Raw genomic sequence first — 27,030 nt, 5'->3', positions numbered from 1 at the left:
GAGTGGGTGCTGCTCATATAAGGATACATTTAGGGACATAAACTACTTTTTTTCCCCAACAATGAAATGCACACATCTTAAGTGTACGTGAAAGATAACTCTTTTACGAGAAAGTCTGATTCTTAAGAAGAGAGGAGAAACAGGAGGTTATTTTAGGCCTTTTCCTTTTGTGAACAAAGGGTAATGAAGTGAAAGCATAGTACTCTTCAAATGACTTGGTCACTGACGTGAACATGTTTAGGATGAAAAATCATTGTCTGAGAACTGCAAGACTAAGTATGCTCCTGTGAGTGTCACTTAATAAAAAGAAAGTAACATTTTAAAGTCAAGAACATTGATGAATAGGGTAACAAACTTTTATTAATGATCCTTCAGTGACCTGAAAATGCAAATAAACGTCTTTCAGGACCTATTTTATTAAAACATATTAAGGTTTTAATTTAATTTAATTAATTTATTTATTTCATGTGGGATCTTAGTTTCCTGACCAGGATCAAACCCATGCTCCCTGCATTGAAAGCATGGAGTCTTAACCACTGAGCCACCAGGGAAGTCCCCAGGACATAAATAATTTTAGATAGAAAACCCCCAGGTCATTTTTCTACATTTCCTTGCCCTATTCCATGATATTAGAGTTCAGCCTTGCATACACAGTCCCAAAAGCATGAATATTGGGGCACTGCTCTGAACCTAGGGAATTTCACTTGCTTTTCTCTTAGCATTTAGATTCATAGAAATTTAGACGTCCCTGAGTTGAGTCCCTGATTTTGTGGGCAAGGAAACAGGTCCCAGAGGGTCTGTAGGACACATCCAAGGCTCCACAACAGAATTAGGACTTTCACAGTCACTTGGTACTGTTTCGTGCATATTTTCACAGAAAATTGCACTTCATGCTTTTCTCTATTGTACATTCATTTTTCATTGAATCACACAAATTGGTAAAGTAAGACAGGTTTTTAATATTTACATTTGTCAGGGGAGGAAAGATAGTCCACATGATGAAGGACTTGCCCATAGTTATACAGCTATGCCAGTCAGCTCCAGCTGCCATAACAAAATACCACAGACTGGGTGGTTTAAACAACAGGACTTTCTTTCTGACAATTCTGGAGGCTGAGAAGTCCAGGAGCACGGTGCTGGCCAGCTTGGTTTCCCAATGATGAGGGCTCTCTTCCTGGCCTTCTCTCTGCGTCCTCGTGTGGATGGGGGTGGGTGGATGGTGGAAACAAGCTCTCTGGTCTCTTCTTATAAGGGCACTAATTCCCTCTTGAGGGCCCCCACCCTCATGACCTCATCTAATCCTAATTACCTCCCAAAGGCCCCATCTCCAAATACCATCATATTGGGGGTCAGGGCTTCAACAGATGTGAATGTTGGAGAGGATACACTTCAGTCCACAGCAACCGCTGAACTAGGACCAGAACCCAGCAGAACTGGTTTCAGTGACGCTGCACAAACATGTGTTGGGGTGTCCGGGGTGAGGGGCCCTTCAGTATTACATACCCATGCCTTGTCAGTGGCAGGAGAGCTTTGGAAATAACTAGGGCAGCAAGCGCCAGAGTGGGGAATAGCGCTCCGGGTATTCAGAAGCAGATGATTTTACCTCCAAGCGAGCAGAGGAAAATGAAAAGGTTTTCAGCAGGTAAATATTGGAGCGAGGACAGTGCAGGCATCGGGAGAGCTCTGCAGTGGAAAGGTGCGGGCTGTCTCTGGGGAATGGGGTAGAGCCTGTTCAACCACAGGAATGGGCACGTCACGCAGTGGGGCTGGAAAAGCCAGCGTTCTCCTCGTTGCCGCACTCTGTGTGTACTCCGTGGACGCTGTGTCTCCGTTTTTACTGTCTGTTTCCTGGGGTAGAGACCCTGCTCTTTATTCATCTGGAAACTAGCAAGGACTATGGAGAGGGTGGTCCATAAATCTCAAGGCTATTGAAAGGAAACAAAGCCGGAGGCGCCCCAGCCGCGGCGAGGCCGTGCCAGCTGTGAACCAGGGCAGCAGAATGTTTCCCGACTGAAAGTGGAAACGCAGCAGAGCAAGAAGGCAGAGAGAAGCAGGTCTCTTGCTAGTGATCTTAAACTGGAGAAAAAAAGAAAAATGATCTTTTCCTAAAATACACGAGGAAGGGGACCTGGGCTTTGAGGTCAATGTTTTCCTTGCACTACTGGTCTCCAGTGGGAGGAAGCTATCCCGGGCTCTAGGGGCCACTGGTAAGGAACAGGACGGATGAGGCCTAAGAAACAGAGGTCAAAAGCGTGGAAACACGGCCGGGCGGAGCGGCGAGGAAAGGGCGAAGCCGGCTCCGGGCTGGCAGCGCGCTGGGAAGGGGCGCGCCCTGCGCGGGGTCGAAGCAGAGGAAAGCTGCCTCATGGCAGCCCTTCCTCTGCCCGGGGGGAGGGCCTTCTGCAAACCTGGCTGGACTCGGAACAATTCATCCTGTTTTTTTTTTTTATCCTGTTTTTAATAAAATCATTTTCAGAACCCCAAAGAGGGCGGTACCCAGAGGAATCTGGAAAATACCCCGCAGGGGCGGGGAGTGGGGCGTGTCCGTATCAGGCCGCTGCAGGCAAACAGACGGTCGCATTGCGGGCAGACAACCGTGCACGGTTCCAGAGGCCGAAGCGCGCCCCCGCCCGGGCCGAGCTGCGGGCCCCCACCCACCCTGCGCACACCCCCGCGTACACCCCCGCGTCTCTGGGCCTCGGGGTCCCGGCGGGGGCGGGGCGTCAGCGGCTGGGGGCGGGGCCTGGCGGGGGAGCACGGCTGCGGCGGCGGGAGGTGCGGGCCCTTCCGTCCCCTGGTTGGATCTGGGCTGAACAAGGGGAGGTGTCTTGCGGCGGTTCTGCGGGCCGGCATTGGGCGCTGGATATGGAGGGCGTGGTTTCGTGAAGTCAGTTCCGGTCTGTGTAAATCCCCCGGGGCGGCGGCGAACGGGCTTCAGATGCTTCTGGGTCGCGGTGGGGACAGCTGCCGAGTCCTAGTGTGTGAGCTTGAGCGCCGAGCGCTAGAGCGACCCGGCGAGGGATGGCGGCCACCGGGACCGCGGCCGCCGCGGCCACGGGCAAACTCCTGGTCCTGCTGCTGCTCGGGCTCACGGCACCCGCCGCGGCTCTGGCCGGCTACATTGAGGTGGGCACCGGGCGAGAGCCCGAGCCCTTTTTCCTGCGCCCGCGAGGGAGCGCGGCCTGCTGGCGGGCGGGCCGTGGGGTTCGGGCCGGGCGGGGAGCGCGTCGCGTGGGGGCGGTGGGGGTGGTCCGGCGCTGCAGCGGGTCTGGCGCGCCTCCCCCGCCCCCCCCCCCCGCTTGGCGCAGCGCTTAGCGCTGGAGGTCGGGCTGCCTCCGACGCCGCAGAGGCCAAATGAAAGGCATCGGGGTTGCGGGGGGCGGCGGGCAGCCTCGGCCGCCCCAGCCCCCATCCCGCCCGCGGCGGCGCCACATTCTCTGGGGACCCCGCGCGGCCCAGACGCCCACCCCGCCCTCCCCCGGGACCACGCGAGCCTCTGCCGTGCGCCCCGGGGCGGCCCGCAGCCCGAGACCCGGTGCGGCTGGGCTCGCTCCGGGGGCGGCTGTGCAGACCCTGGCCCCGGGCTGGGGCGGGCAGCGCGTTCCACGCGGGGGGCCGGAGCTTCCCACCGGGGAGCGGCGGATGCGGCCTTTGTTTTGTGAGGTGGGCCGAGCCGCGGGGATGCGGGCGTCCCGGCTCGGCGCCGGGGGATTGCTGCGGTGCGGGGCGAGCGCCTCTTGGGCTGCACCGGAGAAGCTCCGCACCCCGCAGCGGGTGTGCCCTCTCCTGCCTGTGTGCCTCCCGCTCCAGATCCTGCGCGCTGGCATCGGGCCTTCGGGAGGAATTGTTAAATATAGCCGTTTGCCTGAGTCCAATAAACAAGGGGAAACCCTTCTCTGCTGCCGGTGTTGCTCCCTTTTGTGGTGGGTTTCAGCGAGCAGGGACGCGGTACCCGTGAATACGTTGTAAAAACTCTTGTCTAATCGTACTTTTTTGGTGTAAGTAGTTTTTCTGCACCTGATAACCCCGTGCCATCTCTGTGCCGGGAGGATGTTCCAGCGCCTGGGCTCCTGGGTGATTCGCTGGGGTCGGGCCGCGGGGACAGGGGGTTTGCTGAGGTCCGTGGGTCCTGCAGGGTGGCCTGGACGTGGCCGCTTCCCAGAAACCTTTCTGTTCCTGAGGGAGACGTGGGACTTTAATTTTACTTGCCTTCTCGAAATAGTGCTTGAACTGTCGGACTGGAATGTTTCGGGTGTGTAGTTTATTTCCCCTCTTCGCTATTTTAAAAATTACAATGGATTTCTGCGTGGTTGGCTAATTTCAGAGAGAAGTGAGACTGGATTTGATTACCTAGGCATTGACTGAGAAGTTTCTAATAAAAACCCACAGTTAGAACGTGTTCTTCTGCAGAACGTGTAAATATTTCCACGATTGGAATAAATCTGATCAAGAACGAACCTCCGGTGGAACGGCTTAAAACGTTTGTATTCATCCTGCTTAAAGCTTTGATTCTTGGGGGGCCGGGGGGGGGGAGAAGTTTTAAGTAGAAATAGTTAATGTTTATAATACGCATGCTTTTAGATTAGGATTATTTTCGTTACCACACAGTGGTTAGTTGGATTTATATCTGTGGTCCCCAATATGGTGTCGCAGGGAAGCAAACTAGATCATTGGGATGGGAGGGGAAGGAAGAAGATTTTGTATGGAACATAGAATTTAACTCTTAGGTCAGGACGTCAAAAACCATTGTTCACACTTTTACCTCACTTCCCAGAGGTATGAGTAACTTCAGGCACTAGTGAATTCACAAAGAAGGGTCCATCAATTTTAAAGTACATCTTCCTTTCAGTTTAAATGGAATATTAATACTTGATGCCTGCAGAGAAAGAGAAATGAACAATATCAGAATTAGCTGTTGTGGATTAAATTTGATTATTACCCACATCATTGTTCAATCGGAAAGTCTGGCTAGACAGAAAGTAGGCATTAGACATTTCCCGAAAATGGTTTTTGAATGCTGTGTTATGAAACTTCTCTTCTTTGGAACTGTTTTCGCCCATACTTGCTAAGTTACCTTTCAGATGGTTTTTCCCTTTTGTCCAGAGAGGCAGCATTTCCTTCATATGTATATAATTTGATTTAGTTTATTTGCTTTCAGGCAAAGGACTGCCTAAGCCTTGATGTAGATGAGAATGGCCTAAATCAGGATTCGCTTTGGGATGGTCCTTATTGAGATGAGCCAAAAGGATTCTAGCCAAATCCCTGATCAAATTGCTTGGCACAGAATTATTGATTGGCCAGTCTTGAGTGTTGCTTGGTGTTGACTGAATTAATCTCTTACACCTGTTTAAAAGAAAAAAAGTCTCTGTACTCAGGGTCACTTCCTCTGTTAAATCTGAGACAAGTTCAGTCGTGGGCCTGCTCCCATGTGGGATTCTCAGATGGTATTTGTGCTGAAATTCTGCACTCTGTACAGTGGACCTTGAGGCTTCTGAGAGCCAGTTCATTCCACCACATTTTTAAAATGGGCCCTTTGATAGTCAATTTTCAGGAAACTCAATGTATGATGTCTGAGGCAGAGGACCAAGAAGCTTTGTGCTGATATTTCTGATTGGTGGTGGAGGGGATGTCACATAATGACCTGGACAGATACCAATGCCTCTGATAGGAACATCAGCCTGTTAACCTCATAACCATGTAAAAATCGTTTGATAAATGTGATGAGCTGAGTTTTGGCAAATCAGGCCCTCCTCTCGCAGGCTTTTGTTTCATCCTCTAAAGCTGGGCTGTCCCACAGTGTAGCCACTTGCAGTGTGGCTATTGTGATTGAGAAATGAACTTTCCATTTTATTTAATTTTAGCTAATTTATATTTAAAAACAAATACTCTATTCGGTGATTGGAAAACATTTATCTGTGTTTGAAACAACTTGGTATGAGTCTGCTTTTTAAACTATTTGATACATTTTATGAAATCTAAAGGCAGATCCAGTATTTCTTGTGAAAATTTAGCATCTGAATTGAGGTGTACTGTAGGTGTAAAATGCACACCAAATTTTGAAGACTTAGTATGAAAAAACTTGTAAAATAACTCATTTATAATTTTCATATTGATTGTATTGAAATGATAATATTTTACACATCGGCTAAGTAAAATATATTAAAATTCGTTTCACCTGTTTCTTCTAATTTTAATGTGTCTTCTAGAAAATACAACATATGTAACTCATATCTACTGGACAATACTAATTTAATTTCTTGCTTAAGGTTGGTGCTGCGTGAGTGTTTTTATGAGCACAATTTTTAAATACGTTGCTATTTTTTCCCCCAATAAAGTCTTGCTTAAAGTTGGTCCAGTATGATCTTAAGAACAATTTTGAATATTTTTCTGTTACTTTTTTCCATTAGAATTTTTATTTAGAAATAACTTCAAGCTTACAAAAAATTATAAAAATTGTACAAACAGCTCTTATACGCTTTACCCAGATTCATCAATTTAACATTTCTCCTATTCAGCATTTGCTTTTTCATTCATTTTGTTATTACGTATTTTTTGCTGAACCGTTTTGAGAGCAGGTTGCATACATCATGTCCATCTACCCCTTAAAACTTCAGTGAGTATTTCCTAAGAACCGAGGAAGTTGTCCTACATAAGCTTAGTACAGTTATCAGCTTAAAGAAATTTAACTTTGATACAATACTTTGATCAAGTCTGCTGTCTGTATTCCATTTTGCCAGTTGAACCAATAATGTCCTTCATAACATTTGAAAACATGTTTTTTGTTTGTTAAAGAGCTTTAGAATTCTTGCAATAATATGTGAAGGGTTAATTTTTTTCCAAATATAAAAATCATATTTTTAACTTATCTGATATTGTTTCAACTCTGGAAAATCAAAACTTAAAAACCTTTCAGGATTCCTTAATTATATTTCTCTTACTGAATTCTTGGGCTTTTGCATTTTTTTTTAAATAAGAAAAATTATATAGGGAGTGCATATTCATTGTAAAAATTTTAAATGCATTTGAACAATAAGAAATGAAAAATAATCTGAGATTGTGTTGTCCAGGGAAATCTCACTGTAAACGTTTTGGTGTGGTGTGTATCCTCCTAGAGCTCTCAGGTACATACATTTTATCAAAGTGACACATAAATTGCCTATTGAAGCTGGTACCTAACAATTAGTATTTTGAATTGTTCTAAAATGAACTACTGAAAGAAAATAGTTTTCTGTGTGATAAAAGTAGGGATAAGTTTTTGTACAGTAACTGTAAAGTCTGTGGAGGGAGGCCATTTGAGAATTCAAAATCACCCATAATCCAATTTTCATGAGTTGTTTTTTTAGTGAGATAAACTAGATTACCTTGACTCTTAATTAAATTTCATACAGTGTACCTTGATTTATGTCCTAGGATGGAAAGTGAACCATGTAGGCGCATTCAAATAGAAACAAGTTCCAGTCCTTTGTATCAAGTACAACTAATAACTACTTTATTGCTGAGAGAAATTTTCTTACATAAGCATCATAAGGCTTTTTTTAATGAAACTTTTTGAAACATAACTATAATCTATTTTTAAAATACAACTTTTCATTTGTTATTCATCCCACTAGTGTTTGTTGAACACTGCTACCAGGTTCTGTGTTAGATGCTGAACAGTGCAGTAATAAAAGCAACTGTGCGTGGGGCCTTTTCCTCTGCAGTGCACTTGCGTGATGTGATTTCCAGGCCCTATCCCCAGAGATTCTCATTGAGGATATCTGGGATTCTCATTGTCACAGGCTCCCCAGGGGATTTTTATGTGCAGGTAGAGAAAAACAAACTCCAGTAAACAAAAAGCCAACAGAACTCATTTGGGGACATTATCTTATGTAAGCCCCCAAAAGTCTGGTGAAGTAGGTATTCGTATCCATACCTAAAATGGGAGTCGGGTGAGGCGGAGGGTTCAAGGCGGTGCAGCAGGGCCAGGGTGAAAATTGGTCTGTCGTATTCTGAGTCTGTCGTGTGCTCTTCTATATCAGGGTGTTTTGGTTGCAGATTTCTTTTTACTCTGGTCTACCTGTTTTCTCCACTATCAAAAAACCTGATGTGAATATTTTCTTTAAAAGAAACTAATTTCATAGATGTTGTAATATTATCATGAATCAATATATGGCAAACTGCTAACAGTGGTTATCTTTGAAGGATGTAATTACAGGGGACTTGGCCTTTTTACATTTTCCATAGGTTTTAAAAAACGTCTAATGCTTTTTAATATAACATGCAAGTTCTCTCTTTTTTTTTTGGCTGCGTTGGGTCTTTGTTGCTGCGCGCGGGCTTCCTCTAGTTGCGGCGAGCGGGGGCTACTCTTCTTTGCGGTGCGCGGGCATCTCATTGCGGTGGCTTCTCTTGTTGTGGAGCACGGGCTCTAGGCACACGGGCTTCAATAGTTGTGGCAAGTGGACTCAGTAGTTGTGGCTTGCGGGCTCTAGAGCGCAGGCTCAGTAGTTGTGGCGCACGGGGCTTAGTTGCTCCGCGGCATGTGGGATCTTCCCGCACCAGGGCTGGAACCCGTGTCCCCTGCATTGGTAGGCGGATTCTTAACCACTGCGCCACTAGGGAAGTCCCTATCTTTGTATTCTGATAACAGATTTTAAGGAAAGAAACGGTGACCACTTGTGGGGAATCTTACCAAAATCAGTGTATGGGATTATTTGGAAGAGAAAAGGTTACTGGCACCAGATTTATTATCATTGGCCTAGTTGATAGACAAACTATTAGGCAGAGGCTGGCACAGTAACCAATATGACTGGAATAAGATTGTGGTCCAGAAAAAAGTCAATCAGCATTTGGAGTGGGGCACCTGTGGTGTGGGTTAATTGAACAGCTCAGCACAACCTTTCTACTCTGCCTTCCTCAGCCTCACGCCTCCTGTGGCTGCAGAATGGCTGTTGCAGTTTCAGAGCACGTGCTTTGATTTGATAACGTCCAGGGGATTGTGGGGCTTTCTCAGAGCACATCAGCACAAGACCCCTCAAGTCTTACTGTACAGAATTATATCAGGTGCTTCCAGCCACACCAGTCATGGGTGGGGAGGGGATGGTGGTGCTGTGATAGGCTTAGACTGCACACTGGGTTCTGTTGGAAAAGCGGGCTGTGGATGTTGGGTAGATAGCAACCCAACGTCTGCTACCAGGTCATTATCTGTTTGGGAGGTTATATAGCTAAGCTGGCTGGAAAGAAAAAGAATGAATCTATTCTTACCTAAATGATCTGTGAGTTAAAGGTTTGCCGGTGAAATCGAGACCTCAAGGGAACCTCTCAGGTGATTTATCAGGATCTCGGCACGTCCTTTTGCGGGATATCGCCGTCCAGAACAGAAAGGCAGGAATGGAGAAGTATGTGAAAATTTGTAAGGGAGGTAATTAGCCTAGAGAAGAAGAAGACATGGGATTTAGTGTTGGTGAAGAATGTAAGCATTGTCAGATTTTTATATATTGGCTCTGGAAGGCTAAATAGATGACTTACCTAGGCTGAAGCAGAATTTTTACCTGGAGAAATGAGCCAGTAAGAGTGTGAAGAGTATAGGACCCTTTAATTATGAATATGACCAACATAGTATAGTAAATATATAAAAGATACTCATATCCACCACCCAGTTTTGTTAAATTTTAGCACTTTCTGTATTTGCTCTACCCTGGTTTTTTTTTTTTTTTTTTTAAAAACTAAAACATCATCTGTAGAGAAATAAAACATTGTTAGGCCTCCTTTGAACTTTCCCCCATTCCATTAACCTTCCTTTCCAGAAGTAACTCTTACCTTGAGTTGGCAATTCAGCATTCCCACTCATGTTTTCGAGTTGAGAGAGACCCCTTTCATCTCTCTGGATTCCAAAGAAACTTACCCAGGCTCTTAGAGTTGTAATAAATATTTGTCAGTGCAGAGTGCTAGTTGTTCGAGCATATTAGGGTGATTTTAGAAGGTAACAATGCTAAGATATTTGAACTGAAAGTAAGGGTAGCCCTGTGCTCACGAAGGTGCCAAGCACTCAAGGCAACATTGCAGCCCGCTCCACCCACATCTCAAGCCTGGAATTTTTTGAGCTTTTAAACATTTAAATACACAAAGGAAAAAAAGTTATAGCTCAGTGTATTTTCGTAAAACATACTCGTGTGACCACTGCCAAGGTCAAGAAATAGAACATTCCCGTCCCCCACTTCCCCGTCCCCCTCCCTCTCCCCCAACTATTATCCCAACTTCTATGGTGATTATGTCTTGCTTTTCTTTTTTATAGTTTTACCACCCAAGCGTTCATCCCTAAACACTGTAGTTTAGTTTTTCCTGTTTTCTCGCTTTATAGAAATGGAATCTTTCAGTATATATTGAGTATCTGGCTTCTTTCACTGAGCATGATTTTGAGGGTCATTTGGATTGATGAGCATAGCTGTGGTTCGCTTGTTTCCACAGCTGTATAGTATTCCAACGTATGAAGAAACCACAATTTGTTCTACTGTTGATGGACATTTGGAATGTTTCTGGTTTGAGGCTATTGAGATAATACTGTCCTCTCTGCTGCTTGCCTTTTTACACTATTCCTAATGATGTCTTTAGAGGAAGTTCTTAAGTTTAATGTCTAATTTGTCAGTTTTATTTCTTTAAATTATGGTAGGGGCATTTTGTGTCCCACGTGAGACGTTTTCCCCACCCTGAGGACATAGTTATTCTCCTGTTGCCTACTAGGGGCCTTTTGTTTTGCCTGTAACATTTGGAGCTACAGTTTACCTGGAACTGATTGTTGTGTAGATATGAAGTATTGGTCTTTTTATTATTCTTTTTTTTTCCGTATGGCTATCCAACTTGCACCATTTATTGTAAAGGTCTCCTTTCCCTTCTGTTCTCCCATGCCACCTTTGTTGTTAATTAATATCTCTGTATGGGTGAGTCTATTTCTGGGCTCTCCTAATCCATTGATCTCTTCTCTATCCCTGTACCAAGTCCACTCTGTCTTAATGACTGTACTTTATAATAAGGTTTTTTTGTTTTTTAAATAATTTTATTTATTTATATTTTTTGGCTGCGTTGGGTCTTTGTTGTGTGCGGGCTTTCTCTAGTTGTGGCGAGCTGGGGCTACTCTTTGTTGCAGTGCGCAGGCTTCTCATTGCGGTGGCTTCTCTTGTGGAGCACAGGCTCTAGGAGCGCGGGCTTCAGTAGTTATGGCGCGCGGGCTCAGTAGTTGTGGCTCTCAGGCTCTAGAGTGCAGGCTCAGTAGTTGTGGTGCACGGGGTTAGTTGCTCCGTGGCATGTGGGATCTTCCCGGACCAGGGCTTGAACCCATGTCCTGGAATTGGCAGGCGAATTCTTAACCACTGTGCCATCAGGGAAGTCCCTAGAACAAGGTTTTATAACTACTAGAGCAAGCCCTTCTGCCTTGGTTGTCTTCGGTAATGTCTTGACTATTCTTTAACCCTTTTCTTTCCATTTACATTTGCCACATTTAGCCAAAAACACTTGTTGGAATTTAGATTCGATTGCATTGAGTCTGTAGTTGAATTGGGAAAAATAGACATTTTTCCAATACTGAGTCTTCCAACCCAGAAACATGGCATATACCTTTATTTAGGTCCTCTCTAATTACTCTCAGTGTTTATAGCTTTTTTCATAGAGATCTGGTACATCTTATGTTAGATTTATCTATATAGATATTTGATGTTTTTAAATGCTATTGTAAATGGCATCTTAAAGTTGTCATTTTGTTGTGGTTGTTGAAATGAAGTTGATATTTTCAAATTGATCATGTATTCAGCGGTCTTGCTAAGCTTGTGTACTAATTCTAATAATTTATCTGTAATTTTGAAAATTTCTGAGTATATTCTGTGAATTGTGACAGTTTTATTTCTTTCCTTTTATTTTAAAAAAACGAGGTATAATTGAATATAACATTGTGTAAGTTTACGGTGTACAGTGTTCTGATTTGATGCATTTTTATATTGCAGTATGTTTACCATTGTACCATTGCTGCTAATACCTCTATCAAACATAATTATAATTTCTTTTTGGTGGTGAGAGCTATTAAGATCTAGTCTTTTAGCAACTTTGAAGTTTATAAAACAGTATGTTGACTGTAATCACTGTGCTGAATGTTAGATCTCCAGAGTTTATCTCCTGTTTACAAATTTGTACCATTAAACGACATGCAAGTTTTGATATATAATATTTGCATTATCATTCAAGTAAAAAAATAGATTTTTCCGTTGTGATTTAATTTTTTTACCCAGGTAATTTAGAAGTACACTTCTTAATTTCCAAATATGTGGAGATTATCTGCTTGTCTTTTTGCTGTTTATTTCTGAGTTAACTGCATTGTGGTCAGAGAATTAGTCTGTATGATTTCAGGTTTTTGAAATTTATTGAGACTTGCTTTATGACCTAGTTTATGATAGAATTTTTGTTGTGTGCCTAGAGAAAATGTTTATTCTGTAGTTGTTACTTCCAGTGTTTTATATGTATTCTGATCATGCTGTTTTCATGTTGTTCAGATCTTTATTCTTATGATTTTTTAAATCTTCTTTTTTTCTTTTATTGAGAAAGGTATGTTAAAAATCTCCCACTGATTTTGGGAAAGTTGTTTTTCTCCTTGTTATTCTGACAAGTTTTGCCTTGCTTATTTTGAGGCTGTCATTAGGTGCATACAGATTTAAAATTGCTATCTATTCCTCAAGAATTGGACTTCTCAGAGTTATAGTTTCCCTTGTTATCTCCAGTAAGGTTTTTGCCTTTATCAGTACTTTGTCTACTGTTTCCATCTTTGTGTTTTAGATGTGTTTATGGTTGATTTTTCTTTTGTTTACTTAGGAGACAGTGTTTGTCTTTTACTGAAATATTTAGTCCATTTACATTTAATGTGATTGCTAAAGTATTTGGGTTTTCATCTACCTTCTTATTTAGTGTTTTTTGTTTGCTCTGCTGGTTCTTATGTTTCTTTTTTTCTTTTTTTTTTCAAATTGAAGTGTAATTGACACACAACATTATATTAGTTTCAGGTGCACAACATAATGATTTGATATTTGTATGTGTTGTGAAATGATCACCACAGTAAGACTAGTTAACATCCATCACCACAGATAGTTATATGTTTTCATGTGTGTGTGATGAGAACTTTTTTTTTTTTTGCGGTACACGGGCCTCTCACTGTTGTGGCCTCTCCCGTTGTGGGGCACAGGCTCTGGATGCGCAGGCTCAGTGGCTATGGCTCATGGGCCCAGCCGCTCTGCGGCATGTGGGATCTTCCTGGACCGGGGCACAAACCCGCGTCCCCTGCATCGGCAGGCGGACTCTCAACCACTGCGTCACCAGGGAAGCCCGAGAACTTTTAAGATTAACTCCCTTAGCAACTTTAAAATATACAATACAGTGTTATTAATTATAGTCACCATGCTGTACATTACATCCCCAGGACTTATTTATATTATAACTAGAAGTTTGTACCTTTTGACCATCTTCACATATTTTGCCCGCCCTCCACTCCTCAACCCCCACCTCCCACCTCTGACAATGAGTGATCTTTTCTCTATATCTACAAGTTCAGTGCTTTTAGAGTCCACATATAAGTGAGATTATACAGTATTTATCTTCCTCCATCTGACTTATTTCACTTAGTGTAATCCCCTCAAGGGGATTATGTTGTTGTTGCAAATGGTAGGATATCCTTTTTCATAGCTAAATAATATTTGTGTGTGTGTGTACACCATTTATTTTTATTCATTCACTTATCAATGAACATTTAGGTTGCTATGTTTATTCCCTTATTTAACTCCTTTGGAGGTGGTTATTATTTTACTTCTCTCTCCTATTACTTTGGAACATATTTGTATAATCTTTTGTTTTCCCTTTAGTGGTTACTTTAGACATTTCAATATCTTTCACGTAATCAGTGTCTTATATTAATTGGTATTTTTGCCCTCCTCCTGCTCAGTAGAAGGTTATTAGAACACTTTAACTCTACTTAATCCCTCTCAGCATTTTTGCCATTGTTGTTATGTATGTTAATTTCATTTAAACCCCAGAAGACCTCATACAAGCCATGTTTTATACAGTCAAATGAATTTAGATCAGTGATTATGAACTTTGGAGGCACACTGATATCATCTGGGGGAACATTTACAGAACACAGATTGTCTGCACTCCAATTCAGACAGATTTCATCAGGGTCTCTTGAGGGAGGGTGTCAAGCATTAGTGTTTCTTAAAAACTCCTCCGGTGCTCGCTTCGGCAGCACATATACTAAAATTGGAACGATACAGAGAAGATTAGCATGGCCCCTGCGCAAGGATGACACGCAAATTCGTGAAGCGTTCCATATTTTTGTACAGCTACTATGGAGAACAGTATGGAGGTTCCTTAAAAAACTAAAAATAGAACTACCATATGACCCAGCAATCCCACTACTGGGCATATACCCTGAGAAAACCATAATTCAAAAAGAGTCATGTACCAAAATATTCATTGCAGCTCTATTTACAATAGCCAGGAGATGGAAACAACCTAAGTGTCCATCATCAGATGAATGGATAAAGAAGATGTAGCACATATATACAATGGAATATTACTCAGCCATAAAAAGAAACGAAATTGAGTTATTTGTAGTGAGGTGGATGGACCTAGAGTCTGTCATACAGAGTGAAGTAAGTCAGAAGGAGAAAGACAAATACCGTATGCTAACACATATATATGGAATATAAGGAAAAAAATGTCATGAAGAACCTAGGGGTAAGACGGGAATAAAGACACAGAACTACTAGAGAATGGACTTGAGGATATGGGGAAGGGGATATGGGGAGGATATGTGACAAAGTGAGAGAGTGGCATGGACATATATACACTACCAAACATAAAATAGATAGCTAGTGGGAAGCAGCCGCATAGCACAGGGAGATCAGCTCAGTGCTTTGTGACCACCTAGAGGGGTGGGACAGGGAGGGTGGGAGGGAGGGAGACACAAGAGGGAGGAGATATGGGAACATATGTATATGTATAACTGATTCACTTTGTTATAAAGCAGAAACTAACACACCATTGTAAAGCAATTATACTCCAATAAAGATGTAAAAAAAAAAAACCAAAAAACTCCTCCGGTGATTCAAAGATGCAGTGAGTTTGAAAGCCTCTGATTTAGATTTACATATTCTCTTTGTTATTCTTCCTGCCTTTTGTATCTCTGACCTTCATTTTGGGATAATATTTTTTCTTCCAAAACACACTTTAGAATTTTCTTAAGGTTGGCTGGTGATATATATTCTTTCACCAAATACCTGTTTTAGTGTCTTTCTTCAAGATAGCTTCATCGGGAATAGAATTTCTTTCATCATTTTAAAGATCTTATTCTTAATTCTATTCCTGGTCAGTATCTTGGTGTTCAATATTATCAATAGCTTATTGGAATTAACTGTCAGATTGTTGTTCCTTTGAAGATAATGTGTCCCTTATCTCTGACTACTTAGTAGATTTTCTCTTTGAATCTGATTTTCAGCAATTTTACTATGTACCTAGGTTTGGATTTTTAAAAAATGTATAGTCCCTTGCCATCCTTGGGGGATTGGTTCCAGGACACCCCTACCCCCAATACCAAAATCTGTGATGCTTAAGTCTGTTATATGAAATGGTTCTAGTATTTGCATGTAACCGTCAAATATCCTCCTGTATACTTGCAGTCATCTCTAGATTACTTAAAATACCTAATGCAATGTAAATGCTATGTAAATAGTTATAAATATAATGTAAATGCTATGTAAATAGTTGTAAATATAATGTAAATGCTATGTAAATAGTTGGCCTGTAGCAAATTCGAGTTTTGCTATTATGAATTTTCTGAATTTTTTTTCCCCTGAGTAGTTTCAGTGCATGGATACACAATCTGAGGATATGGAAGGTTGACTGTCTTCGGCTTGTAGAGCTCCTTGAATCTGTGGTTTGATGTCTTTCATCAGTTTTAGACAGTTATCAGCCATTATCTAAGTATTTAAGTATTTAAATATTGCTTCTGCCTATTTCTCTTTTCTCTAGGACTCCAAAAACAAACATCGTAGACACTGTTACTCTTTCCTGTGTGTTTTTCCATGCCTCATTTGATCGCTTTTCTTTTGACCCATCTTTTGGCTTACTAATGATTTCTCCAGCTATATCTAGTCTACCATGAAGTCCCATCCATTGAGTTCTTAATTTTAGTTGTTATGGTTTTCAGTTTTATAATTTAAAATAGTTTTTTTTAATTGTTCCTAGATCAGAGATGAAATTCTCAGTTTTTGTCTTTTGTGTCTTTGAACATGAAAAGTATACTTGGAGTCTCTGTCTGGTAATTCCTATGTTTGGGGTCCCTGTGGATCTTTTCCTGTTGTCTGTTTCTGCTGGTTATTTATTCATTTTATTTTGTTTCCTTGTTTGTCAAGTTATTTTTGATTGTGAGCCATACGTTTTATTTTCACAAATGCTTATAGATTAATTTAAGGCCTAGGCTAATGTTATGCTCCAGAGAATGTTTGATTTGCTTCTACCTAGAGTTTGAACTAGAGATCCAGGATCTCTCATTTCACCGATTGAGAGGATTGGAAGTTGAGCTGCAGTCTCTGTGAAGTCCTGTCAATTCTGGATTACCCTTCTAGGTTCAGCCTGCCTTGGGGTATCAACTCCAAACCACTAGTGTATTTCCAAGTATGTTTCCTTTCTTCTCTCCCTCCTGCCCCTGGACTCCAGTCCCTTTCCCATTGGTCCTTACAGGCTGTTAAAAGCACTGCTCAGCTACTCCCTTTAGGATCTTTCATCATCCCCAGAGGAAAAAAGCCCTGTGAGCTATATTCATCTCCTTGGACTTTCATCCTCCTCTGGTTACTGACCTAGGAAATCTTCCCTGTCTTTTTAGGTCCCTACTGCCTTTAACTAAGTGCTTTTTAAAAAGTATTTACTTATGTGGCTGCGCTGAGTCTTAGTTGCCGCACGTGGGATCTTTGTTGCCGAGTGTGGGATCTTCATTGTGACACGTGGGATCTTTATTTGCAGCACGTGGGATCTAGTTCCCTGACCAGGGATCGAACCCAGGCCCCCTGCATTGGGAGCGCAGAGTCTTAACCACTGGACCACTAGGGAAGTCTCTAACTAAGTGCTTTTGAAAAATATTTTATGTTGCTTTTCTAGCTGTCCTCATCAGGAGGGTTGGTCTGAATTACCTAGTTGACCATAACTGGAAATTAATTCCCTTGAAATTAGATATCTACTGGGAGTTTATAGAGAGAACCTGTGTTATTTTAGGTAGTTGGGGAAGAAGAATAGACAAGCAGGAATAAAATGGCAGATTCTGGTGGTGGTTGGAGTGATAATAACAGTGATAGTTATATTTATGGTGCAATTAGTATGTATAATGTTTCACATGTACTCACTGAAACCTTTGAACTACCTTCTGAGACACATACTATGGTTATCCCTGTTTTACAGACATAGGAACCAAGGTGTGGACAGATAAAGTAACTTGACCTAGGTCACAATCAGTAAGTGATGAATTGGCTCTCAAGTTTGTGCTAACTGGTAGAACAGATGGCCTGGTCAGAGGCCTGGAGAAGCGATATCTCAGGTCAGCATGGGGCCACTAAAGGTTTATGGAGAAGTTACCAAACAGTCAACATTTAGGCAAAAATTTGCAGTACGTGATTCTTAGTAATCAGAAAGTAAAGAGAAAACTCTTCTGAGGTTGTTTTTCCATCTTTCTCCACTACCAAACCACTATCAGGTCATGGAACTTAGATTTACAGTCATTGTACGTTATGACTTGAGTGCGTATCATCTCAGGAACCTATTTGCTACTTCTTACAGCCTTTCATTAAAAAAGACAGATTCTAAATTGATTTTTTACAGATGATTATTATGGTGACTCTTAGCGTGTATCCTGTGTTAAGGAAAAAATATATGGTCATCGTGAAAAATCTAGAAAACACAGGTAAAGCTAAAAAACAAACAAAACAGAACAAAAAAACAAAGAAATTAACTGTAATTTACCATCCAGGTAAGTAACTTTAAAATTTTCCCAGTCTGTGTTCTGGACATCTTTGTTTTTTGAAAGAATGGATTCCCCCTTATATGTTTATAAGCTGTTTTCCTGCCTTTTGACATATTGAATAACTTTCCAAGCCGTTAAAATATTTTACAGCATCACTTTTAATTGAATCACCGTTCATGGTTTGGGGCATTTGAACTCCCTGCATTTTTTTTTTTTTTTTTTTTTTTTTTTTTTTACTATTTATTTGGTTGTGCCAGGTCTTAGTTGCAGCAGGTGGGCTCCGTAGATGCAGCTCACCAGCTCCTTAGTTGCAGTAAGCATGTGGCATCTAGTTCCCTGAACAGGGATCAAACCCAGGCCCCCTGCATTGGGAGTGCGGAGTCTTATCCACTGCGCCACCAGGGAAGTCCCAACTCCCTGCATTTTTAAATATGCAATTTCCACCACTTTTAGTTGCCTTTCATACTCTGAATTTGGAGTACTTAAGCTGATGCACAAATATTTTGAGTTATTGAATGAGAATGCTGCCTGCCAGCCAGTGGTTGGATGTTTGCAGCAGTATTGGAACCATAATTTGAATATTTTATTGCGTTTTGCCCTTATTTTATTGTTGAGAAGCACATCGTTTGATGGAGTTGGTGCTTATTTGGTGCTTTCTAGATCTAGAGTCTTTGAACTTAGGTGAACACACAGTGGGCTCAGTTATGTAGAAAGAACTAAGGAATATTTATAAAATGATAGAATTAAGGTTTTTTCCCCATTTTCCCAAGATTAAATGATTATTAAAAAAGTCCACCACACTGTATAGAAATCAACATTCTCTCCCATAATTTTGTGCATCTGGGACTGTAGATATGTCACTGTCCCTGCCCCACATCTTCAAATTAACATTCTTAAGTCACAACAATAAGTCTTCTCATAGGGGACCTTCTGGGAAAGCAAGCTGTTTCCTCCGCTCATATTTCCCTCTTTGGAGCATGCACCAGCAGTCTATCCAAGAAGAATATACTGGGGAGTAGGGAGGGCATCCACCAGCAAGCCCACGGTTGTTGACAGCCATAAGATTAGAGACAAGCACAAAGGGATATGTCAACATACTGGCAAAAAATCCTGTGACAGCTTGGGAATAACTCTTCATTTCATTCATGGTGGAAACCCCACCTTCCAGTGCATAAGTATTGACAAGGTAGGCCAGTGAGTTACAGAGCCACAAAGAAATGCTGTCACCTAGGAGGTGAGGAAAAAGACCAGCAAAAAATCCTAGGATGGCTTCTTCCCACTAGATAGTTGCTAGGAAGTCACAAAGTCCACAGTACTTGGATTCTCTGCCAATGAATTGTAGCACAGATCTCAGAGTGATCACGTGGAAGGGATGTATGATGAGAGTAGCAGCAGAATGAGCCATCACCTCTCAAGTTGTCTCCTTGATAACTCGGTCAAAGGAAGATGAAACTTCTTTCTGTACATTTCCAGATCCTGACTCCTCAGCCTTGTCACACTCCTGGTAATGCTGTAAAACTTTACCATGGACCACAGTTCCAAGGACCCCTGAACACAGTCTTGGAGTTAAGCCTGTGAACAACCCACGCTTCCCACTGATGCTCGCAATGTGCTGAGCATAATGGGAGGACCAGGAAGCTGATAAAATTGCTGCCCCAAAAATATTTCATTCTTTTGTTGGAGGAGGAGGCTCATATCCCACCTGGATGAGCACCTTCATGTACATGAGTGGCTGGGACAGGATGGTGAGACCAGAGCCCGGGAGCACCTGACTGGCTGCGTCCGCCATGATGGCACCCATGGACGGACAGACAGATGGAACCACCAAGTGACGAAGCTGGTCCCGGATCACGTGCCAGGGCCGCTGGCTTCACTGGCCCGCCCGCGGTGTGCCTAGAATTAAGTTTTTAAGGATAATTTTTTCCTAAAACACTGGAAGTAGTTGAGATTTGTATAAATTATTAGCTTTCTAGTGACAGAACCGCCCCCCCCCCCGCAAATAACATGCATATCTTTGAACTTGCCCATCTTTTCAGGGTTTTATGTAAAAATAAGAGTCTTCTAATTCTGTCATTTATTTGTTTATAATTTACATTTCTAATTTTTCTTTAATGCAAACAGTATGCAGTAGATATCTCTTTTTTATCCTTTTAGCTGTAGGATATCTCAGATTGACATTTAAAAGAACCTTTGGATATAACTTGTTCCAGAGTTGAAGACTTTCCCTGGTAACTGGTTCATTTGAAGTTCTTCATGGTCATCATTATTGGCAGACATTTATTAAATTACTGTATGCAGGGCACTGCACAGAACACATAGCACACAGCTGAGGGCAGCACATATTGGGTTGGCCAAAAAGTTCATTTGGTTTTTTCCGTAAGATGGCTCTAGTAGCACTTAGTTGTCTTTAACTTCATTTGAAACAGTTTTGTTAGATTGTATTGTAACAGCTGTCATATGAGTATGCCTTTTTTTTTTTTTTTTTTTTGCGCTACGCGGGCCTCTCACTGTTGTGGCCTCTCCCGTTGCAGAGCACAGGCTCTGGACGCGCAGGCTCAGCGGCCATGGCTCACGGGCCTAGCCACCATGCGGCATGTGGGATCCTCCCGGACCGGGGCACGAACCCATGTCCCTTGCATCGGCAGGTGGACTCTAAACCACTGCGCCACCAGGGAAGCCCATGAGTATGCATTTTTAAAAAATTATCAAAATTTGTGAATGTTTGTGTAGCCATTTTAATATAGAAGATGGAAGAAAAAACATTTTCAGCATATTATGCTTTATTATTTCAAGAAAAGTAAAAACAACTGAAATGCACAAAAAGATTTGTGCGGTGTATGGAGAAGGTGCTTTGACTGATGGAAGGTGTCAAAAGTGGTTTGTGAAGTTTCGTGCTGGAGATTTCTCGCTGGACGATTCTCCACGGTCGGGTAGACCAGTTGAAGTTGATAGCGATCAACTAGAGACATTAATTGAGAACAGTCAGTGTTATACCACTCGGGAGATAGCTGACATACTCAAAATATCCAAATCGAGCGTTGAAAATCATTTGCACCAGCTTGGTTATGTGCATCGCTTTGATGTTTGGGTTCCACGTAAGTTGAGAGAAAAAAGCCTCTTGACAGTATTTCCGCATACGATTCTGTACTTAAACATAATGAAAATGTTCGGTTTTTAAAACAAACTGTGATGGGTGATGAAAAGTGATACTGTACAATAACGTAGAACGGACGAGATCGTGGGGCAAGTGAAATGAGCCACCACCAAGCACACCAAAGGCCAGTCTTCAGCCAAAGAAGGTGATGTTATGTATATGTGGTGGGATTGGAAGGGAGTCCTCTATTATGAGCTCCTTCCGGAAAACCAAACGATTCATTCCAACCAGTACTGCTCCCAGTTAGACCCACTGAAAGTAGCACTCGACCAAAAGCATCCGGAATTAGTCAACAGAAAACACATAATCTTTCATCAGGATAACGCAAGACTGCATGTTTCTTTGATGACCAGGCAAAAACTATTACAGCTTCGCTGGGATGTTCTGATTCATCTGCCGTATTCACCGGACATTACACCTTTGGATTTCCATTTATTTCAGTCTTTACAAAATTCTCTTAATGGAAAACATTTCAATTCCCTGGAAGACTAAAAGGCATCTGGGACAGTTCTTTGCTCAAAAAGATAAAACGTTTTGCCGTATGGACACCAAGGGGGGAAAGCTGGCAGGGTGGGGGGGCTGGTGGTGGTGGTGTGATGAATTGGGAGATTGGGATGGACATATATACACTAATGTATAAAATAGGTAACTAATAACCTGCCGTGTAAAAAAAAATACATCAAAAAAAGATTAAAAGTTTTGGGAAGATGAAATTAGGAAGTTGCCTGAAAAATGGCAGAAGGTAGTGGAATAAAATGGTGAATATATGCCACGGAGCAACTAAGCCCGTGCGCCACAACTACTGAGCCCACGTGCTGCAACCACTGAAGCCCACGTGCCTAGATCCCATGCTCCGCAACAAGAGAAGCCACCACAATGAGAAGCCCACGCACTGCAACGAAGAGTAGCCCCCGCTCACCGCAACTAGAGAAAAGCCCATGCGGCAACGAAGACCCAATGCAGCCAAAAATAAATTTAAAAAAAAACTGGTGAATATGTTTTTCAGTAAAGTTCTTGGTGAAATGAGAAATGTCTTATTTTTACTTAAACACCCAAGGAACTTTTTGGCCAAGCCAACTTTTTGGCTTCTTTTGTTTATCATCCTAAGATGATAAACAAAAGAAGCATTTTAGGTGGTTGGAAAAATGACAATCAACACTTCTCCACTCTTTTAAAAATAGATTATTTTAATGTAGCTTATCTTTTTTAAAGAACCTATTTATAGGGTTTACTTCCAGGTATTTTTACATTGTCAGCCATTAAGTTCCTGCTTTCAGTTCTTTTGGGTATGTACTGGAAAGTGGAATCGCTGGATCATATGGTAATTCTATGTTTAACTTTTTGAGAACTGCCAACCTCTTTTCCACAGTGGCTGCACCATTTTACATTCCCACCGTCAGTGGCAAGGGTTCCAGTTTCCACACATCTTGGCCAACACTTGTTTCCTTTATTTTTATTTTTTTGGCTATGGCAGCAGCAGGCCCCCTTTATTTGTCAGATTCTTGTCTCCCCAAGGGAGGCTGAGTGTGGGTTTTCATTTTGTCTTATACCCCTGTCTGTTCTCTGTCATCTAGAGGCACAGAGTTTTCAATGCTTGTTGAAAAGCGGAGAAAGTTGGCTTGAAATCACCTCTTGCAGTAACAATTTATTACTCATTTTCAAGAGAATTGCAAACCACATTTCATAGCAGAACCTTCGCTGATTGGCTGGTTGACTAGCAGAGCCTTCGCTGATTGGCTGGTTCACTCTGCCACGCCACTCCCCCTTTTGAAGAGGATTTCTGCTTAATGCTGTATGAATGTTTTTCCTTATAGCAACTCTTTTTTCCTTCCCTCTCTGTCCCCCTCTCTCTCCCTCCCCCTCCGTGTCTCTCTCTCTCTCTGTCTCTCATAGCAACTCTTTAAGAAAAATGATTACTGGAGGCTTGATTAGCTGCCTCAGGATCTACATTAATAAAATATCCTGCTGGGCTGTTGTTTTGAAAGATTAATCTTGTGAATTGATACAAGTCATTGAGACTCAGTGTTGGTTCGTGTTGTTTTTAAACAATGGAAATAGTAGTCAGGACAGATTAAAATCAGATTAAAATGTTTTAAGTATTGATTTTGAAAGATTAAATACAAAGCACATCAAAGCTGATGAGCTCCCAGCCAAGCTGAGCCATTACGTGTGTGTGGGTGTGTGATGAGTGAAGAAGCAGACTTGTCACAGGATGGCGGGAGTTAAGGCAGATTATAAATCCAGCACCAGTCCCTGGACGATTGGATCCTCACTAAAATATCCCCATGGTGATCTGATACTAGGCGAGCAGCATCGATGCCTGTCTCTGAAAAGCTATAGAAAATAAAATAGAACATAGACTCTGAGTCAATTTGAGGTAATGATGTTTGTTTCAGTTAACATTAAGAAGGTAATGTTTTAGCTGTACCACTTCTAGCATCCTTTTTACTTGGTAATTTGTGAAGATAAATTTCTTTTGGATATCACATCAGTATTTGGAACATTTTGGAGTTTTATGGGAGAAAATGTTTAGAAGAGAGCAAAGAGACAAGTGATCAGAGAGGTAACATATCCTATACAAATATAGGGCCTCGATTACATCATTTTATACCAGCATAGGTAGGGTTCATTGTTGGCCAAGTAAAATATTATCATGTTAAATATTACTGAGACTAAGGTGTGGCTTTTGTGATGTTATGTGAGGGTTACTATTAGTCTTATGTACGTTTGGAAATATTTGAAACCCGTTTTTTCCATAGGGCCAAAGAATTCACTTTAACCTAATATGAACACTTGTTTTCATCCTGGTATCAGGCCAGGAGTTGCAAAAATTCTTCCATTGAGCTGCTTAATAGCTGTTCCCAAGGAAGGTGAAGGAGAATCATTCTAATAGGCCAGCACAGACTGCCCAAATTCGGCTTGGGTACTAAGTTACCGGATAGTATTATACTTAAATAGCTGCTTGGCCTGCCAGTTTTTGAAAGCTTCAAGGTGAGCTAGTTCTGATGACTTTGTAAGACTGCTACTGCTATAGAGTTTGGGAATATTTCCTTTTATATTAGGATTATTCTGTTCACGTGGTGTCTCCCTTACCAGCCCGAGCCTCCATGTGGGTGAGAACTTGTGACTCTTCAATTTGTTGTCTCTGGAGCCTGCTCTAATAAGGCCCTTGCAAATGTGTATTGACTCAAGGTCCTGTGTGATGTGAGTACCATATCATATATACTCTATCTGTTCTGGCCTTTTTTTTTTTTTTGGTCTTTGGAAGACCTTTGGGTTTTGTTCTGTGGTTGTCAGAAGCCTAAGAGAGTGTCTTTTTGTTTTTGTTTCTGTTTTGTCTGTTTGTTAATGTCTCAATCAGGCTTCTTTTACTATTTGTAGGCTCTAAAGAGTTGGGGGATGGAGGCGGGTTGTCATCCTCCCCCACCCTCCAGCAGTTGGATAAAATAAGAACTTGGGCTCTTGGCACTGTTTTACCCACTTACATAACCCATACCAAATCCTTTTTAAGAAGAAATGTCTCGAGGTCCTTTTTCCTGTCTAATTCCCGTTCATTATTTTACTTGTAACCACTTGCCTCTTTTGCACGAGCCTGGCCTCTTTAGAGAAGCTTTTTTCTCTTTAGAGAAGCTTACCCATTTAGCCATCCAAGGACCCCATTCCTGCAAATGCCAGAAACTCTTGCTAGCCTTCATAACGGAAGAAAGGGAACTGCAGTTAAACGGAATCTACAGGTAAATGAAAAAAAGTCGTTCGGTCGTGTCTTCCCCTAGCACAGTGTTAGCTGAACACTTAACACAGCGCTGTCCAATAGAAAAAGGCGAGCCACATATGAAATGTAACTTTTTCTAGTTGACATTTTTTTAAAAAGCAAAAATAGTGCTCATGGTGAAATGAGCTTTAACAATATAGTCTATTTAACTCAGTATATCTGAGATAATTATCATTTCAACACGTATAATTTCCTGGATGAATGCAGAGCCTTCCTAAGTGGCCTCCTTGTCTCCACCTAATCTTGCCGAATCACACCCTCTCACCTTCTAAAATATGCCTAGCAGGGTCATTCTGGTGCTGGCACTGGAGCAGAGCCCCAGCCCAGTTTCCTTGGGGAAGGGGTTCTGGAGACTTAGCCACCCACTCCCCGCAGCCCCGCGCCTACCCCTGCCGCAGCGCTTCTCAGATGCCAGCGCCGTCTCCACTTCCTTACGTCTTGTGCATAATGTAAGTGCTACACTGTAGGTCTGGGCTTCCCTGGGTCTGGATCCTGCCTCTAAGACGGTGAGCTCCGCAGATACTTAGACTGAGTCTTATTCGCTTACCCAGCGTATTCATTTGCTAGGCTGGCCGTGGCAAAGTACTACAGACTGCGTGGCTTAAGCAGTTGAAATTTATTGTCTCACTGTTCCTGGAGGCTGGAAGTTTAAGATCTACGTGCTGCTGGGTCACGCTCCCTCTGAAGGTCTGAGGGAGGATCTGTCCCAAGCTTCTCTTAGCTTCTGATAGTTCTTGGCTTTGGGCAGCATAACTCCCATCTTCACACGGCATTCTCCCTGTGTGTGTGTGTTGTCTCTTCACATTTTTCCTTCTTTCATAGGGGTGCCATTCAGGTGGGGTTAGGGGCCACCCCACTCTAGTGTGACCTGATCTTAATTACTGATATCTACAACAACCTTATTTCTAAATAAGGTCGCATTTGGAGGTGATAGAGGTTAGGACTTCAACATATGAATTTAAGGGGGGCATAGTTCAGCTCATAACACCCAGTGACTAGCATATTGACTGTAACGTAACTGTAAAATGATCAAATGAAATAATCTGAGGAAAGGATCAGAATTTTATTTTCTTAAAGGCATTGTGTTTAAATAATCAAGATAGAAGCTCTCAATTTTATTAATACTTCTCATCTCTAGTTTTCAAATATATTCATAATTAGTGGCTTTTGAATTGTTGCACCTCAAGAGATGCAGGTGGAGGGACTTCCATGACGGTTCAGTGGCCAGGACTCCACGCTCCCAATGCAGGGGGCCCAGGTTCCATCCCTGGTCGGGGAACTAGATCCCACGTGCCGCAACGAAGAGTTTGCCTGCTGCAACTAAGACCCGGTGCAGCCAAATAAATAAATATTTTTTAAAAAGAGAGAGATGCAGGTGCAGGGTTCTAGCTCTAACTCTGTCCTGGTGAGAGAATGAATAGACCAACAAGGACAGAGAACAGGAGAGAAGAAAAGTGCAGACTGTGCAGACTTGATGATGGACCTAGTGACTGAACCAGCAGACCAGAGAAGCTGGAACCTAAATGCAGGGACACCAGCTAAAAGCAAGCTGATTTGCAGAGCAGACCTTGAATGAGGGATGGAAGCATCAGGGTGAGGCTAATGGCAGGGAGGGGTTGAAACTAAACATGAGTAATCAGGCCCTGAATAACGCACCTCACCCCACCTCGCTGCACCTCAGGAGAAGACTTCAGGTTCCTCGGGACTCCAGGCCCAGCAGAACATGAGGCACTGAGAGGGGAAAGGCTCCCTTCCTAGGCCCCGCAGACCCGCAGCAGCCAGGCTGGGGGGCCGCAGTCAGGGAGGGAGCTGAAGGATTCCTCTCTGGACAAGTTCTGTCCATGTGCAGCAGGGTCCCTTTCCTAAACACTGAGTTAGATGACTTAGGGTCACCAGCCACTTCAGGAACACCTTGAACAAGAACAACACAGATGGGGGAACAGCAGCTTAAAGACCATGCAGGGAGCAGGCAGGTAACTTCAGTAGGCTCTTGATATTTACCTCAGAGAGGAGAGGTTGTTTCCTCTGTGAGGTAAGAGTTTGCAATAAAAAAGGCTTTCCAAGAACAAGGAAGAGTTCTTGGTGGTT

The 27,030-nt window shown here is 42.4% G+C and overlaps 1 protein-coding gene and 1 pseudogene across 6 annotated transcripts in view; one reads left to right on the top strand and one right to left on the bottom strand.

Moving 5' to 3' along the window:
* The first annotated feature begins 2,972 nt into the window (after positions 1–2,972).
* The window catches only part of APLP2 (amyloid beta precursor like protein 2), a 72,386-nt gene continuing 48,328 nt past the window's right edge, over positions 2,973–27,030 (top strand). For all 5 annotated transcript variants that reach the window (XM_082845525.1, XM_082845523.1, XM_082845524.1 and 2 more), the window contains exon 1: positions 2,973–3,126. In XM_082845525.1, the coding sequence (XP_082701651.1) occupies positions 3,022–3,126 (105 nt within the window). In that variant the 5' untranslated portion in view covers positions 2,973–3,021. The remainder of the gene's footprint in view (positions 3,127–27,030) is intronic.
* Positions 18,643–19,632, bottom strand: LOC309965310 (mitochondrial carrier homolog 2-like; annotated as a pseudogene). The gene has a single exon. The product of its transcript is annotated as a mitochondrial carrier homolog 2-like (transcript).

This window comes from Leucopleurus acutus (genome assembly GCF_964270905.1).
Source record: "Leucopleurus acutus genome assembly, chromosome: 8".
Taxonomy (NCBI): domain Eukaryota; kingdom Metazoa; phylum Chordata; class Mammalia; order Artiodactyla; family Delphinidae; genus Leucopleurus; species Leucopleurus acutus.
Note: the sequence above shows the minus strand (reverse complement) of the source record. Positions and strands in the feature narration are given on the sequence as shown.